General features: G+C 38.2%; 1 protein-coding gene across 1 annotated transcript in view; it reads right to left on the reverse strand.

The window, feature by feature from the left end:
* CALB2 (calbindin 2) overlaps window positions 1–19,901 on the reverse strand; it is an 865,351-nt gene that overhangs the window by 515,284 nt on the left and 330,166 nt on the right. Inside the window, exon 4 of the mRNA XM_044081296.1 lies at window positions 11,534–11,614. Coding sequence (XP_043937231.1) covers window positions 11,534–11,614 — 81 coding nt within the window. The remainder of the gene's footprint in view (window positions 1–11,533; window positions 11,615–19,901) is intronic.

Here is a 19,901-nt window from a genome sequence, read left to right on the forward strand (position 1 = left end):
CCTCTCTTACAGACCTTAACGATAAATTCTACTCATTTTGCTGAGGTGCCCAATGGATGTTTTATAGGCACAGTTTTGGGGCCACTCTTATTTTATTTTCAATAAAAATACTAGAAGAAAATTGTGAATAAAAAACAAATTGATATGTAAATGGTGAAGTATAATTACCTTAAATAAAACTTCAAACAAAATTAGTGTTTGGTGCTGTTAGAAGCATCTCACTCTCAGTGCTACTAAATATAGTATTACCACATTTTGGAAAAAGTAAATGTATTTGTCTATTGATATATGATTATCAGGAAAGTCTGACTGGGTAGGAACCCATTTTCAGTGGAGTCCCAGAGAGAAAAGCTCCAAAGCATTACAAAGCAATTTAAGAACAATCATTTTCCAAGCTTTAAAAGTGATACAAAAACCAACTACAGTTTATATAATTATACCAATTTAGACATAATATGAAAACATTTTTTAGGAATAAATACAAGTTATACCTTGGCGATTTAACATTTAGAGAAATTTTAGTAAGTTTATAGAGGCATTAAAGGTAAGTTAGTACGATACAAACAGGAACTGAAGTTAGAGAAAAGTAGGCTTACATTACATTTAGAGCGGGGAGAGAAATTGATAGAAGTAATGAGCTGTAAGTTACAAAACCATATTTCAGTAGCTGCTAAAGCTTCTTGAGTAATTTTTACTTGGTATGCCATGTTGTCAGATGTGCAAATGAGTGTGGAGTCATTTGCATACTGTATTAAGCAGTATCGATGTGTGGAGGGTGCTTGTGAGAATTTTTATTTTATTTATCTATTTAACTTTTGTTAACCGGGAAAGTCAACTTGGAACAAAGCCATTTTTCAGTGGAGGCCCGGGGAGAAATGCTCCTGACGCATGTCTTTGTAAAATGGGAGGAAACCCACGCAAGCACAGGGAGGACATGCAGAACCTGCACAGAAGGCACACCAGCCGAGAATCAAACTGGAGAACCTCTTGCTGTGAGGCGACAATGCTAGTGCTGCACCACTGTGCCATCCTGTATGTCTGAGAATGTTAAAGAGGAGATGACAAACGATAGAGTGTTGTGGTATACTGCTGGAGACTGGGAGGTATGGAGAGAGGGTGGAATGCCATTTTACTGACTGATCCCTATTGGATAAGTAGCTTTTGAACCATAGAAGGGTGGGCTGAGAAACACCTAACAAGGATATCTGAAGTAGAATTTTTCTGTGGCAAACTCTGTCAAAAGCTAAATACTTTGATTACAAAAATTAATGAAAAAACACAAAATGTACACAATGAAAATAAATATGTAAGAATCACGATAAAACAATAAACTAGGTTTTGACCAGTGTTATACAAAAGTCATGCCTGACTTCTTTCCATCTGAAAACTTCTGTCTGTCAGAAAGGCTTACTTCCTAGCAAATCTCATACTCAAAGGCATAACCAGAGGAACAATAGAAATCATATCACTGATCCAGCCACTTATAGAATATAATGCTGTGTACTACAGCTTAAAAAAAGTTCAGATATTCTTAACAAAGAAAGTAAAAGGTCTGGAAAACATGATGATCTAATCTACTAGATTCCATGAGTCTATTTTCCTTAACCAAGTGATTTTGTGACCTGTGGTCGGTATACAAAAGTCATGCCTGACTTCTTTCCATCTGAAAACTTCTGTCTGTAAAGTACACCTAATGGTAAATATACCTCTCAACTATCCAGATATTTGCATTCTTACCTCATGTTTTTTGGTCTGTTCATCATAAAATTTGTGGTTTTCTGGCAGATCACTGAGGACTGAAGTCACCAAATAATGACATACATTTGAGTTCAGACTTCATATCCTTCAGAAAATGCATGCTAACACAAATCTTGCTAAGTTTATAAGACCAATATTTAAAATCTGTCCCTGTTTTAGGCCTCCCCCCCCCTCCCCCATTATTTTAGGCTTTCATTCAGATTTTTTGCTCCATGAGTTTGAGAGGTATGGTGACAAATGGTATCTTAAATTTAAAAAATAATATAGACAATAGGACCAATTCCTTACCTGAACCAAAAACAAAACTTTAGAATAAATACTGCTTGCAATAAAGTTAACTACCTTGCTAATAATAATGAAAAACAATGCTGATAAATGTTGGCCAGCAGACTGTAATCTTACCTGCAAAATGTGTGGATGTGATTTGTGAACAGTGCTTCGTGGGGTAGGCCCTGCAAAATGTGTGACTGTGTGGGTGTGATTTGTGAACATGGTGTCTTGTGGGGTAGTCCTGCTATGGAGTAGAATGGTGTAGCAAAGCCCTTTGTGATTCACAAAAACCGATATACAATGAAGGAAGGCATTATACTTGGTTTTACTCCGATGTGCAGCTGAAGTACCCTGTTAATGGAGCATAGATGTAAATGACCCTCCCCAAGATCACATGTAATTCAGAGACACCACACCAGCTGTGCACACACTTTTCCCAGCTACACAAGTTATGGGACCAGAGCCACGTATCTATACTTGGAGTAACACATATGACTACACCAATCGCCCTTCCCTGCAATGCACTGCGTTGCATAGCACACTGACTTGATCAGCAACATTAACATTAAACTACAAAAAAAAAAATGGCAAATTACTCCTTCCAGAGTTCTCTGTGATGTAATCAACTTGTCTCCACCCCTGCAGATTGATGCTGCCAAGCTCCCATCAATGAATGTATGCACCATGAAAAACCCTCATTAACATTTTATGGGAATGACCCCTATCGCCTCTGTCAGGCCTGATTATTGAAAACAATGTTTGTATCTCTGTGTGGCATGATGGCAGAGTACAGCATAACAGTGAATACCTGTACAGTAAGATATGATGTAAGAGTGTTATAGCGCACTGTGATTCCCTCCATTATTTGGCATGTTGTGCACCCATATAATACCTGGCAGTATGCATGCCACCACACCACTCAAAGTCCATGGCAGCCTTGTCGGCAGCACAGCTCATTCCCTTCAGCCATGTCTATGAATGCCAGTAACAATGGGCAGTGCAGTAAACATATTTACTTACTTCTAATCATTCAGATTTGCTGACCATGGAACAGCACTTATTTTACTGGACCACTTTCAGGCTCAGTCAGGGGATACAAGAAATTTCCATTCAGATCAAAAATAACAGTCTCACTGTTAGACAGAATATACATTTTTAAACAATTATAATTTCACACACACACACACACACACACACACACACACACACACACACACACACACACACACACACACACTAGTCATACTGTAACAATGCATTTGTGCAGTTGCACACTATGTTTATTAGTACGCTAGGCCCAAATTTAGCAAATACAATTAAGATTTAATAATGAATTTCATGTGAAAGCCAAAGTTCTGGGTTGTGAACACATGACCTTGATGAATTCACTGCTGATTTGTTGAATTTTTTGTCCCCTGATTTGTTGAATTTTTTGTCTTTACTTTACTGCAGATATGATTACAATGCAAAGTCTTGGCCTTAACAGTGTACACAATTAAACTGCACTTGCAGTTGGATTTACATATTTTACAATATAAAAATGAGTGGGCTAAATATAGTTGATTTTCCTTTTAGTCGACATCTGTTCAGTTGACACAATCTGGTCAACTAAGCAGGTTGGGGATTATGCCTTTTCCCCAGTATTGTGTAATTTCAGGTTTGACCCCCCTGCAAAAAAAAAAGATGTCTGTCTTTTGTATAAAAAAATAAATGTTTGGGTTTTCATGGCCCGAGCTTGTAATATGTCAACATTTACATCGTTGATATTCTGTGTTTGATGTTAAGGACATCGACATTTGGGTCTGTTAATTATGTTCAGTAGACCCATATATATATATATACATATATATATATATATATATATATATATATATATATATATATATACACACATACCCTATGTCTGAGGTGCTGACATAAAACTCTACAAATAAAGCACTGTGTGTGTGCATGTGTGGGTATTTGTGCATCCAGTTTTGTGTGAAAGTTGTTTGTGTGAGTATTGCTCGTAGTTCATGTTGTGTGTTGTGTATGAATATCGATTTTTACTTTATTTAACTTGCTAGTAACTTGCTAGTTAGCAATTACAAAATGAAGCACATACCATATATTACTGAAACAAAAATAATAATGTAATTCTTTTGTCTTACATAACACATTAATGCAAAAATGCTTACCACCTTGAATGACTGAGAGCAGACAAACATCTGGACAATAATTTGATCAATCAAAAACAAGAAAGAATTCATTATTTGAGAAAATTTAAATAGTCTGAATGAAAAAAATATAATTTCAGTTATTATTTAAAGCTCAGACAAAATACATAAATATAGGGACAGAGACAGATGTTCATTGGGCATGGGTGGGAGGAAACTAAACTAAAAATAAAAAAGTGAGTTAAAAAAGAAATGGGGTTAATTTTACCAAGTAAAATGATGATAACATATATTTCACCAGAAGTGCATGACAAGCTTCTGAAGGCCAATTACATATCAGAATATCTGCTCAAGGTAGTTGAAAACAATTGCAAGTTAAATTGATGTAAGTTTAAGTGATGTTACACAGCTCCTGTAAAATTAAATCCATTCCCCAGCAGTTGTAGGGATGGCTACTGAATCATATCAGCAATCAGATACAATTTATTTTATCAGCTGTGGCTATATTAGCATGCCTTAACCTTTATAACAAAATTCTTGTATTCCTTGCATGCTTCTGATTGAAAAGATCTGTGCTTACTAATGAGAAAAACATACACATTGCAATACATAAAATGTTTTCATCAGATTAGCTTTATGACAAACCATTGAAAAATGTCTTTCTGATTAAACCAAGCCAAACGCATTTGATAAGAGCTAATAGTACTGGACGACTGAAGTGCTAACATTACTTGTTAAATGTATTTGGAATTTTGAATGTCAGTAATAAGACATACTACTTCCATTGGATGAGCTTTATGACAAAATGCTGAAGAATGCCCTCCTACTTAAAAGAAACTGAGAGTATCTGATACGATCTAATAATGCTGGCTGTACTGCAAACTTTACTTTCTATATTCCTTTAAAATTTGGAATGGTAGTAATATTTTTATATTTATTAAATTGTAATGATCATTTGTTATAAGAGTTTATAATCTTGTAATCATTTATGTTTGTAATGGTTAGCTTATAAATTCTTCTAAAATTATGACTAGCTCCAAATATATAACTATATGGTCATGATTTGTATCTCCACAAGCTAAATCTCTTGTTTTTAAAATAAAAAAGTAATACCTTTATAGAAGAAAGGGTTATTTTTGTTGATGTTGAAGCAAACAACTCAGGGTCTGACTTAGAGGCATGTATATTTTTTGGTATCTCTGGTATCTCTCTCCCGCTCCCTCCCTCTCTCTCACTCTACTGCCAATATGACATCATCCTTCTGGGATCATGAAGTGTAAGGCTTTGCACACACACACCTCTCCTCTCTCATCCAGCTCTGTAGGGATTAACTCTAGTGGGAAACAGGCACCACCAGAGTAGGACAAGAATTGGCCAGTGTGTGCCACACTGCCATATCTTATATGTTCATAGGTTCATACTAGGCTATCTGCCCTAGGGCATTTATAAGCCTAGCCAGAGTGTGTTTGGCTTTCGCCACCCATTTTAAATTAATTTTGCAATGCCCTTTTTCGAGGTTAGTATACTGTGCCTCTGTCTAACAGTGACACAGAAGTGATACCCGGGGTAAACCTACGATCCTCCATTCACTCATCAAGATTCCTCTTGAAGAGAGTCAATGAGGGACTCTGCCTAACCTGGACTGGGATTTTATTCCAGAGTGAAGGGAGCCTCTGGGTTATGAATCTGTCCCTACAGCATGTCCTAGTTATTTCAGTGCTGAGGTTCAAGTCTCTCGAGTGCGTAGCTCGATGGGATTTGGATTTTCTGAGGTGCAGCATGTCTATTAATTCCAGGTTAGACATGGCTTTATACATCAAGCACAGATTGCCTCTGAGCAGGTGGTATGCCATTGAGTAGAGCTGGAGTTTCTTTATCCGGGCAGCATATGGCATCTGTTTGAGCCATTTGATCCTCTTGGTGAGGTACTTTTGGGGTCTTTCCAGTTGCTGCAGGTGTCTGGTAAGGTACATCCCAAAAGGGGCATTGCACTCAATTATGGGCCTGATGAGGGATGAGTAAAGAGGCACGATGACCTCCCCTGATCTAGATGTGAATCTCTTCATGATTAGGTGGTCTATATAAAATATTTTTCTAACCACTTTGGCCACGTGGTTGTCAAATGAGAGATTGCTATCAACTTGGGTCCCCAGGTCCCTAATTACTTCTTCTGTACTTAATGGATTACCACCTATGTGGTAATTTGTGGGCACTTTGTTTTTGCCATAGGGGATGACTATACACTTTTTGGCGTTTAGCTTGTGGCCATGGCTCTGGCACCAGTTGTCTGTTTCTATGAGGCCCTTTTTGAGGATGCTTGTGTCGGCTGGAGAGTCGATTATGGAGCCCAGTTTGCAGTCATCTGCGAACTTGGTCAGCCACAGTCCTTCCATGTTGGCCTGTACCTCCGAGAAATATATACCGAACAAGAGAGGTCCCAGGACTGAGCCTTGTGGGACGCCACTTGTAACTGGTTTGGAGTCTGACATGGCTCCAGCAATTCTAACCATGTGGGTTCTGTCCTTGAGCCAGTCTGCAACCCATCTAGTGACATAGGGGTATATATTTAAGCTGGTGAGCTTATCTATAATGCCCGAGTGGGGTATTGTATCGAAGGCTTTTGCGAGGTCCAGGTAGGCTGTGTGGACCCCCTTCCCTTCGTCAATGGCCTTGGTGACTGTTTCAAAGAAATCGACCAGGTTTAAGAGGCAGGATCTGCCCTTAACAAAGCTGAACTGGGTAGGATCCAGTGTCTGTAGGTCCCCAATATCTTTATTTATGAGGTCCATGATGATCCTTTCCATAGCTTTGCAGACCAAGCTAGTCAGGCTTATGGGGCGATAGTTTCCAGGATTCGTTGAGGTACCACCTTTGTGGAGAGGGACCACTGTTGCTGTACGCCACTCTTTGGGTACATATCCTGTAGTAAGGCTGAGATTGAGCAGTAGTTTTATGTTTGGGTTTAGCTCTTCTTGGAGTTCATGTAGGACGCAGCCCGGGACACCGTCTGGTCCCATTGATGCTGTGTTTTTTGCTTTGGAGAGGGTGGCTCTTACCTGAGCATCTGAGATGTCAGGGGGGCAGCACTCTGCTGGGATAGATATTTGCCCTTTGGTGGGGGAGTTTGCACTGAACCTGTCAGCTAGGATGTTGGCAATGTCTGTGGGTTTGGTGTATTTTTTGTAATTTTGGACTAATTCTGAGAATATCTGGGAATTCCCACCCAGGTTCCTAACATAACTAAAGAAAGCCATGTGATTATCCTTAGTGTCCTGTGCAATTTTTCTCTCGAAGCTGGCCTTAGACGATTTTATGAGTGACATAGTTTTTTGCTAATACTGATCAGAAATACCTTCCCTTTTTGGGATTTTGCTCTATCATGTAGTAGCTTCCTCCTTTTATTGTATAGTTTGTTTATGGCTGGGGTCCACCAGACAGGACGTCTGCCTTTGGAGGATTGGGTCTTAATTTTATTTGGGATTGCATGATCCATGCATTCCTGAAGGTGTTCATAGAATGCGTTTATAAAGTATTCTGCGGTCTGGGCTGTATTTTCCACAGGCCGGGGGCTTTGAAGGATTCCACCTCGGTTTTGAGGAGTGTGAAATTTGCTTTAGAGAAGTTTTTCACTGTGGTTTTCTGGGCAGGGGGTGGGATCGGGATGTGAATATCCAGTGATATTAGTTTATGCACTGATCCTACCAGTGAGGGATACACTTCTGGTCTGGAGCATAGAGTCCCCATGTTGGTGATGATCAGGTCCAGTATGTTTTCCCCTCTTGTGGGAGTGGTAACAAGTTGTTCCATAGCATTTGAGTTTATAAATTCTAGGAACCTTTGGGCTAGGGTGTTGGAGCTAGAGTAATGCTCCCAGTCTATGTTTGGGTAGTTGAAGTCACCCAATATAATGGTGTTTGGAGAGACCTTCATATTTTCCAGTGTTCTCAGGAAGGCTGAGTGAGGTTCCTGGGTTTGGGAGGGTGGTCTGTAGCAGGCTATAAACTGGAAGGCAGTTTTACCCACTGTTAGTTGCACATGGATAGTCTCTGATGCTTCGTGCTGTGCCACCAACCTGGAGGTGTGGGTATCTTTGACGAATATTGTTACCCCCCTCCTTTTGTGGTTCGGTCCAAGTTTTGGGGCCGAAAAGCATGGTATGAGGTATAACCTGGCAGGGCTGGGGTGCTCTCGGGAGCCTTGAACCAGGTTTCTGTTACTGCACAGATATCAATGTTCTCCATGCTAAGGAGAGTTTTGAGTGCATGCATCTTGAGGTTTAGACTTCTGGCGTTGAGTAGCATTACTCTTAGTTTCTTATCCCTTGTGATACCTATGGAGGTGGGTTTGTCTTTTGAGCCTTGCCTAAAAAAGGCACTATGGGGGTAGCAAGAGCCTTTGCCAATATCTGAAAGCCCAGGGGTGACAGGTGCAAGCCATCCCTAGCGAAGCATCGTGGCTTGTCGAGCATGTCATCCCAGGCTGACAGGCATTGGATCCCCTTTGAATGACACCAATACTTAAGCCAATTGTTGAAATTGATCATCCTGTCTTCATATTGTGGCATCATTCTTGGTGAGGGTAAGATGCTACTCAAGGTCAGGGGCATACCAGCCTGGGCTACATGCTCAGAGAGCTCCTCTATGTCTCTTTTCATGTAGTCCAGAGAGGTACATCTCGGGTCATTCACACCAGCATGGACAATGACTGAGTCATATTTGTACTTGCCTTGGAGTGACCTGAGTGCTTGCGTTATGTGGCGGTTCCTAGCGCCTGACAGGCAGCTCGACGCGAACTTCTCCTTGTTCATCCTGGTGAGCGGGACGCCAGTGTGCCTGACGATTGAGTCACCTATTACAAGTGTATCAGGTGTGTTGTATAGCCTTAAGGGCTGTGACTGTTCGGCACACCGGCTTTGTGAGTTATGTGTTGCACGTGTTTTGTTTTGGAGTAACGGTTGATTGGGTGTCTGCTTTGGAGGTCTCTGCTGCTTAGGCAGATTTTTATTTAGAGCCTCCGAGTATGTTTTTGTGTGTTTATGTGTCTAGGCCATCTTCTTTGCTGTACTTTATACTGGCAAACACTTTGATTTAGAACTATACATCAGCATGGTCAACAGCTGCACAGACATAAATGTGCCTAGGAACACAGCATAAGTTGTTAGATTACAAAACTGATAAAATCATCTCTATGATATAGCTTCCTTAGTAAAAACACTACTTTGAAAACAAAGCATTTACTCTGTATTTCTGTAGAATGGGGAACTGTACACCCCTACTAACAATTTTTGAATTTGTATTAGTTCACTGATCAGAACTGATACGACTGAACATTATTCTTTGGATTGCAACTTCCATTAACTGCTGAATTGAAATAACTAAAAAAAGTGTTTTGGAAGGAAAGCAAGCCCCCTATCCTACATGGAAGGCTGTGCCCTGCACATCACTGCTATGTAATATATACTAACTCTATGATCACACAACAGTGGTGAAAGGGAGAAACTTCCGTAAACCTCACTGTCTGATCATCCTGTACTAACATACAAACTGGCAATATGACATCTTTTGCATTTGCAAGTGTGGACACACACACACTCACGCTCACACACACACACACACACACACACACACACACACACACACACACACACACACACACACGCACACGCACTCACACACACACACACGCACACGCGCACACACACACACACGCACACACGCACACACACACGCACACACACACACACACACACACACACGCACACACGCGCATGCACACACACACACACACACACACACACACACACACACACACACACACACACACACACACACACACACACACACACACACACACTCACATGTCTTCACCCGCAGACCTTGTGTTACCCACAACATACACTTAACCAGTTTCTCATAATATAGGATTTTCATTCTAACCCTCATACACCCTCCACACACAACATTTTGGCCAACAATGTCATATTGTCATACTCCAATCTCACACTAACATGCACACACACGCACATACTTTCAATGAAATGGCAATGGATGAAACAAGTCTGATGATTCCCACTTGTATATGATAAATGTTTGGAATAACTGACTGTAAACCTTTTTTTTTTCTTTTTATTCACAGTACCCTACTACATTCAGGCCACTTATCATGTTTCCAATGTTTCTTGCCTTATAAAACTGGGGCACAGACAGAGAAATTACAGGCATCACCTTGTAGCTGGTCCCAGGTTATTTTTTACCTTTTCTGTACATTCCCAGCCCTGATATGGAACTGGTTTCTACACCATACTCTTCACTCCACTGGGGGCATACTAGCAAATCCTCTTCAGTTTTTGACCCCAGGATTAGCTCTTGGTTTCCTCTGAAGAGTAGTCTTGCAGACTGAGTCTCCACATCCTCCCCCTGGGAAATGACAGATGGTCATTAGATGCCTACCTCATATCCCTTTTTCTGACCCATTGACTCACATCTGCTGCTTGAACCAAGAATGCCAGCACGGCAGTCCACTGGGAAGCCATTCAGGAGTGGGGCATGTAACCACACATAATCTGTAACTATAGCCATACCTCAGACTATACAGGTTCAAGGTGAAATATATTCTTATGCTTTTGATAACCTTATAGTGACAGGGATATTTTTGGTGGTATAGTACTTATTAGGTGCTTGGATAACTGTGTTCAAAGAATGCAATTTTCTGAAGTGCAGTTTATTAAGCTATCTGGTTAGTGTGAGTACAGTTTTGGATTTGGTTATTATAATCTAACAGATTTAATTTATATAATTAACACTGACTTCGTAATGCATACTTTGGCAATGCTGTATTATATTGCAATATTTTAATCCATTACTCTCTGCATAAGACGGTGCTGCGGTAGCATTGTCACCTCACAGTAAGACGCTGTCTGGTTTGACTCTCAGCTAGAGCTTCTTCTGCGTGGAGACATGTGTGAATGGGTGTACGTTCATTGAAGGTTGTGCGTCAGGCCTGGCAAGCCGGTACATAAAAATCAACTGCCAATCATTAGCGGACCGGAGTTCCGCTGTGGTGACCCCTAACCGGGAAAAGCCAAAAGACACAAACAAACTCTCTACATAAGACATAAGACTGCACTAAGGTGTACATTATCAATTAATAAAAATCACACATTAAAAGTTGTACAGTTTTTCAAGTCACATTTTGTATTTCGTGTATGACAGGTTAACTTCAGAATAATGCTTCTCACCTCTTTAACAGTTCATTAATCTATTTACATGATGTAACCAGCTTATTTTTTATTTTACTGGAAACACTAGAGACATTTTCACAGGTATAAAATTAAAACTTGTAACACATACCTCCATAAATTCTATACTTGATCCTACAAACTGTCGAAAACACAGGAGGAAGTTTTCTTCTGTGGGCAGAATTCCAGCCAGCTGTAATGAAGAAAAGTAACATGATAAGTTCATGTTCTGAAGGGAAAAAAAACTATGATGCCATAAGGTAGGGACAGTGGTTATTTTTGACTGAGAGCAGGAAGCTGAGCTGAATGAACATTCTATTTTTCTGCCGATGCACAATTATGAGCTCCCTCACTGAGGGCAGGTCAGGGTTGCCATTCAATCCACTGGTGACCCAGAGTCAGGAACGAGACAATGTTATGGGATAGACAGTTGGCGGGATGAAAAGTGAGTGCTCTTCTCACAGATGCATAGGGACAGACTGGATGTGTACTTGTTTGGTTCACAACTAAGAGTGGAATCTTCAGCCAGAGCCCTTCCTTCAGGTGTACTGACATTATGATGGCATAGGGATGACATGCATGCATGCATGCATTCATAAGAATATGGGCACTCCACTAAAGTGCCTCTGGCAATGCTGCTGCAATGTGTATAATAATAGGATAAATTATAGTGTGCTGCATGATGGCTGCCAGTTACCCAGAATGCTTCAGTGTTTCTTTAACAAGTGTCATTTTTCTTTTGTCACTGGCTCATTCACTTACCTGGATATCAAATTAAATAAATAAATAAGTCAACAAAATGAAAATAAATAAAAAGTTATCATATATGAAATGCCTCTGCTTACATAAATCCATCTGAATAGCTGGCAGCCACATACAGATTGATCTTGAGACTTTAACGCATAAAGTAGAATTGTTCCTTGTACCCACGATTTTTTTTTTATTTAATATCAGGATGACTACATCCTTCTCAAAGAACTAATAGCACAGTATGGAATAAAACCAAAAGAACCACAGTTACAAAGAAAAAAGCACCGGAGAAGGATCTGTTGATTAAAAATTCAAAGTTTTTTTTTATTCCGACCAACAAAAAACAAAAATTAAGAATTACCACGCGCCTGGTCTGGTCATACTCTTCTCAAGTGTAACTCAAAATACAAGTGACAAGACTTTATACTAAAAGCACATTTCCTTAATTGAACTTCAATTAATGCATCAGTACATACTTTAAAAACACTTTTAGCTGTTGTAAACATTTGTATAATAAACTATTCTAAAAAAAGTTATATTACTTAAAACTTTTGTTGAAAAAAAAAAACTTGCTATTCATATTGTTGATCTTAATGGTTGACTAAAGCTTGTAAAATAAAATAGTTTAGTTGTCCACAAATTTAACATATAGTTGTTCTTAATGTAGTTAAATTTAAAAACTGAATAGATGAACAATATGGAAGACTTTCTGTAAACCATATAATGTAACTTTATTCTCATTTGGTCACTGCTTTTATGTGTTTTATGTATGTGTCCCACAGAGAGCAGCACACAACTAATTCTTATCCCTCTGGAGGATATGCACTGAACCTTGCAAGGTAAAATGGTTTGATGTGAACACTAGCATATGGCTAATATGATCAGCTGGTACCCACTAATCCTCCTTAGTTTTCAGGTCTTGATGGAGGCTCATGAAACAATTGCTGCACCAGATGGTGAGAAATGTGCACATGCAGGAGCTGTAAATGGCTGAGTGATACTACGATACCTTCCTTTTGGATGTGAACAATTCTACATCTGTGTGCTACTATGACCTGTTAGGTGACTACTTTTCTATAGTAAAATATTATGACTTGGATGTAAATTGCTGCTGCTTTTCTGAGACAAGTTGTGCATGTCACTTATGAAATTCAGATAATAAAAACTTATGCACTTAATGACAGCATCACTTTTTTATTGAACCTCTCTTCTAGCCTTCAGCTGTGCTCTCTGCTTAAGATACATTGCTACTGGCCTTGTCAAAGAAATTATTGTCATTACTATAACCTAATGCTACTGTGCAGCACATGAGTTGCACAAGTGATCTTTGGAGCCTAGTAGCACATCTGCTATATCGATCTGGTCTTAAATTTAACCAGAATTTCTACATGCACTCTGATTAATTGCCATATGTAAAGCAAGGCTGCTGTCTAGTCTGATGTACATAGCAACAACAAATTGCTTAGCCATCTCTATTTTTATGCTCCCTGCTCCCACCTGACCACAAGCCAGCATGTTCCAAACCACCTAAGCTGTGCCATCTCCTAAGTACAGCCATAGCTTATTACTGGGCAGTCATGGATGTGTCCCTTCATTGAAGGGGGCCTCATTACTTGTTTGATTATGTTGGGATTTCCTGGGAATCCTGCTGGATGTATTGGGATTACTTCTAGGAAAAGGGAAGTCTGCTTTTATAGGTATGGCATTTTGAATTACAGATACAATGGCTGCTACAATTGCAGGAGATAATTGAGTAATTAACTTAGGAAAGAAAGACAACCATTGGAGCATTTATTAAAGATCAACTGTTCACAAAGCTGGAATGAGTTTATCACATTCAAGCCATTACTTAAAGGGAGGATATTAAGCCATCAAATTATGCACTTTAAAAATATCTGTGGAGGTTTTTGTGATTATTTTTATCTGAAACAGCACTGTGTGTAAAAGCATTTGTATTTCTACAGTACTTGTACACAGATTACGTACTTTAATATGTACTGTTCACTTATAATATTTTTTAAATTATCAATCCCTTTTTTAACTGCTGATTTTGCACTGGTCATCCCAAGCATTTCCTACTGTTTTGCCTAAAATTTGAAACTTTTTCATCTGCTATGAATTTTTGATTAAAGTGAATTTGTGCTGCTTCATGATTATTCCCAGCTACTATCTGGGCCCCATGGCAATGAACAAATACATTACAATCCATTACAAACCAAAATCCCAACACAACAGAATGCAAATATAAAGATGAAATTACACAACTACTCCAAAATCAAGGTTTCTTGGGACTAAAAACATGTCTGAGCTGTATCAGTGGTACATTTTCAGTTTACTTTTACTTTAACATTTCTGGCATGGATAATAATGCCCTTCTAGTCTAGCAATATACCGAAATGGTTAATCCTATAATAGCTGTCCATGTTATTCTTAAAAATATGTAAACTAGTGCTTGCTTTAATGTAATCTGACAGTCTATTCCATGCATCTGCTGCTCTGTCAGAGAACCAGTTAGTGCACTTCTCATTCCTATAGAAACTCTCAGTTTAATTTATCCAAGTCTTTTGGGAATGGATCCTATTTCTAAGTCAAAGTATGATTAGAGTTCCTGAAATTAGTATTGTTTCAGTCTTTAATGTCAGCAAAAAGTGTTATTCACAGCACCCCCAATGTGCCCAAAATCGACTCCTTCTGTAATTCATAGGGAGTTACATGTATCAGTAATATATCTAAATATGACTGTAATTTTTTTTTATGAGACCCATTGTTCCTGCTACTATTAGAATTGCCTGGTTATACTTCTTCCACATTGCTCCCATTTCTACCTGCAAATCCTGGTATTTTATGACTTTGTGTCTCTCTCTGTATGTAAGACACTGTAATCACTTGGTGTTGCAATTTCAATAATCAATGCTACTTTTGCCTTCTGTTCATGAACTACTATATCTAGCTTTCTTACATCTATATTTTGAACTGTTGGTAATGGGTGATCCCACGTGATATAAACGTCATAATTTTCTATAAATGCTTTGTGGCTTATGTTTCCAATAATTTTCAGCTATTTCAATATTATAATGTTTGCACAATCCCCAGTGCAACAGTTTTGCCACATTATTATGGCTTTCAGTATCAAAGCCAGCAACAACATGTGCGACTGTTTTCAATTATATTTTTGCAAAACCTGCAATTTGTCTATTTCTCTGACATGTTCAATGGACTTTGTAAACTAATGTGTATGTAGTCCACTATCCTGGGCCGCCAATATTAACCTGTCATCTTCTGGTTTAAATTCACCTCTTCTTAACCATTCTTGCATTCAATCCTGATCAACATGAGCTTGTTCCAAGAGTTTTTTTATACTTGCAACTGTATTTATGCATGTTCAACATTTCTTGCCTTCTCATGTGATCCTTCACCTTATATTCTTTCTTTTTTTTTTTTGGGCACATTCAGTTGCTGCCTGATTTTACTGTGATTTTGTGGTAAGACTTTATCTGTTATTAATTTAGCTGCACATTAATATATCCTATTTACTTCTGTTATATTGCATGAATCTCTATGAACAGTCCTAATTACTGTGTTCTTTTGTTTTAACAGATTTCTGACTTTTGGGGTTTTATTGACTTTTTGTAGTCTATTTCTTTCATTGATCTTAATATGTCTGTCCATCTCCATTAAACCAAGCAGCTTTCCTCTTAGATCATTGTCTTCTAAACTGAGGGCACATTGTTTGTTCTCCATTTCCTGAGGGCATTCTACAGAAAGTTCCACAGCACCTTCCTGTGTCGCATTCTTTCTTTTTATTTTTACTTTCTCCAAGCCTTTTGGGTTTCTAATGTCATGATGGGAATGGACCCCATTCCTAAGTTTAAAGTATGATTAAAGTTCATGAACTTAGTATTGTTTCAATCTTTGCGGTTAGCCAGAATTGCTCTTTACAGCACCTGCAATGTGCCCAGTAGTGACTCCTTGTGCAATTTGTTTGGAGTTACATGTATTGGTAACATACCTAAGTATGATTGTAAATTCTTTTTTACAAGACCTGTCGTTGCTAATACTATTGGAACTGTCTGGGTATCCTTCTTCCACATTGCCTTCATTTCTGCCTGCAAATCCTGGTATTTTATGAATTTGTCTCTCTCTGTACATAAGACACTGTAGTCATTGTGTGTGGCAATTTTAATGAGCAATGCTACTTTTGTCTTCTTTCATGGACCACTATATCTATTTTTCTTTCATCTGTTTTTTTTAACTGTTGGTAATGGGTTATCCCATGTGATATAAACTTCATAATTTTCTATGGTGCTTTGTGTCTCAGGTTTCCAATGTTTTTCAGTTACTTCAGTATTATAATGTTTGCACAATCCCAGTACAGCAGTCTTGCCATATTATTATGCCTTTCAGTATACAGTCCTTCTGCAATTAGTATAAAACAACCAGGAGCAATATATGCAACTGTTTCCAATTCTGATTATAAAACCTACATTTGTTTGTTTCTCCCATATGTTCAATGGACTTTGTAAACCAACATGTACATTTGCCACTATCTTGAGCCACCAATATTAAGCTTTTGTCTTTTGGTTTAAATTCACCTCTCCTTAACCATTTCTGCATTTGATCTTGATCAATATGTGGTTGTTCCAAGAGTTTTCTGTATTTGCAATTACATTTATACATTTTCCACATTTTTTGCCTTCTTATCTGATCCTTCACCTTGTATTCATAGGTTCATAGATTAGTACTTGGCTAACTGCCCTTTTTGGGCCATTTTCAGCCTAGCCAATTAACCTATCTGAGAATCAAGCCCTGCACCTTCTGTCTCTAATGTAAACACCTTAACTATCACACTAGCCATTTGTCTTCTTTTTTGTTTTTTTTTTGGCACATTCAGTTGCTGCCTGATTTTAATCTGCTTCTGGTTTGATTTCCATTCCTGCTTGATGCCAATATGTTACTGCTAAACTAAGTAGAGAAGTCATCTTAGACTTATTCTCTTCATGTTTCAAAACTTTCACTACATTTGTGTCTTGTGAGGTCAGCAGATATGCACACTGTCCCATAATTGCAGATCTATACATGTAATCAATTTCAAGGAGGCCCACATCTCCTTCAGAATGGAGAATATATAGTCTTGCTATACGCTGATTTGAAACATCCTTCTTGTTTTCCTGTCCAACCTATCCAACACCTTTTGGGGTAAATTAATCACTTCAAAACTAAGTTAGGACAGGAAGAGCAAATTGGTTTACAGCTTGGACTTTGTTTCTAGATATCAGTGCTGATTCAGTATTAATTTTAGTCTTCTAAGATATTCAATACTAAGTTTTTTTGCATTTGTTCATGTTTTATTGTTAATCCTTCATCAACTTCCAAATATTTATATACTTTCTCTTGCTCAAGTTCTTTTACATCACATTCATGTCTCAAACTGATGTTTTCTTGGCTCTGCAGCTTTCCTGCTTTAAAGGTTGGTTTTGCACATTTATCAAAACCAAACAACATTCTATATTATCAGAAAATGATTTGACCACTTGCAGTTGTACTTTCAGTTCCTCATCTGTTGAACTATAAAGTTTTAAATCATCTACAAAGAGAAGATGAGAAGTCTTTATACTTTGTTGTTTTCTAGAAGCCAGATTGTAGCCATGACCTAATCTGTTAAGTAGACAGCTTAATGGGTTAAGGGCAAGACAAAAGAGCAGTGGTGACAGAGGGTCACCCTGAAATATCCCCTTTGAATTTTTATTCCTGGAATAATAATTTGTCCTTTATCATGGCTTAACTGCAAAGTGGTTTGCCACTGTTTCATGGTCGCTGTAATGTAATTGATCAGTGTAGGGTGTATCTTACACATTTTTACTGTCAAATGCTTTTTTGTAATCTGTCCTTGTCATACTTAGATTATTCCCCTTTTTACAGTTCTCCATTATGACTTTATTTAACAACAAATGTTCCATATAACTCTCTTTTACTACCCTTTTGTTCTATTGCCATGATTGAGAGTTTGTCTAGATGACTATAAACTCTGTCGGCATTAATTCCACTGTATAATTTATATGTCATCGGAAGGCAAGTTATTAGTCTATAGTTTTTAGAATAGCTTGCAGGTTCACTCTTAAGTAGGAGTATCGTTTTTCCTGTTGTTAACCAGGCTGGTGTATGTTTGGGGTATGCATATAAATAGTTCATACTCATGGCTAAATCTTCATGTAAAGATGTTAAGATTTTTAGTCAGAAGTTAGGTACTGCATCTGGACCTCACGTTTTCCAGTTAGGAGCTTTTCTTAACTTTGTTTCAGTCTCTCTGGCCGTTACTTCATCCTATTTCATATCCTCTACAATTGAACTTCTTATTCTTTCTTTTACTTCTTCTATCCATTTAGCATCTTTGTTATGTTCCACAGCATCTTCACAGATATTTTTCAAAAATATATCTATTTCTTCTTTTCTTGTTGGTGTTTCAATTCCTTTTGCCTTGTTTCCCAGTTCTCTACAAAACATTTTTGGGTCATCAATAAATTGCTTATTTTGAACTTTTCCTTTATGTTTATCTGCATAACTTCTAAGTTTTTCTGCCTGTGCTGATATTTTTAGTTTATTATTTGCAATATCAGGCTCAATCGTGCACTCTGTTCTGATACTGTGCATTGCTTTTGTCACATCTATTTTTCTGAGAATTTTGTTGACCTGCTCCCTCTTCTACACTCTTCTAACAGTGACACTTCTTGTCATAATTGCTTTACAGTTTACCCTATTGGATACTTCCATGATGGCATTCAATTTTTCCCCTTCCTTTCCCTTACTACCCTGTGTTTTTGTGGTAAGACTTTATCTGCTGTTAGTTTAGCTACACAGTAATATATCCTATTTACTTTTGTTATATCACATGAATCTCTATGGACAGTCTTATTACTGTGCTCATTTGTTTTATCAAACTTTTAACTTTTGGGGTTTTATTGACGCTCTGTAGTCTATTTATTTCATTAATCTTAATATGATGGTCCAATTCTTAAATCAAGCAACTCTTCTGTTAGATCCTTCTGTTAGATCATTTTCTTCTAAACTTAGGGCATATTTTTTGCCCTCCATTTCCTACGGGCGTTCTGTAGAAAGTTCCAGAGCATCTTCCTGTGCCACATTCTCTTCAGGTTTCATCCTGCATCATCTGTTGATTTTTCATATGGGAACTCACTGGTCTATCACTCCACAATGTGTTAAGAGTTGGCATTGTTTCCTGTTACTTCCCTTGCTGTGCAACTCCAACTGAATGTTTGTACTTTATTCCTATGGAAGGCTCCAAAGTATCTGCATATGGCAACTGAGATGTTTCCTACTCCACTGGTTTCTCCTTAATTTGGGGATCCATTGTTCTATCCTGCTGTGATGTCATCTGCGATTTTCTACACTAAATCCTTCACTTTCAGGGAAGTCACAACCTCCATTTCTAACCTTCTCCATTACTAATCTTCCTTTCTACTTTTCCACTTTGTTTTCTTATTTTTTGTACTGTAAAATGTTCCATGTCTGGATACCTTTGCCTGTATTTTTCTTCAAATATCTTTGATGCTGGTCTTTTGTATTAATTAGTCTTGCTTTCTCCTTTGCATAGATGTTGCACCATGTTAAATCTCTTTTTCTTTCCCATGACCATATTTCTTCTTCAGATATCTCCTGCTCCTCCTGTTTCTCCTTACTTTGAGGACTCGTCATTCCATCATGCTGTAATATAA

Source organism: Protopterus annectens, chromosome 8.part0 (assembly GCF_019279795.1).
Source record: "Protopterus annectens isolate FY-2018-M chromosome 8.part0, PAN1.0, whole genome shotgun sequence".
Classification (NCBI taxonomy): domain Eukaryota; kingdom Metazoa; phylum Chordata; order Ceratodontiformes; family Protopteridae; genus Protopterus; species Protopterus annectens.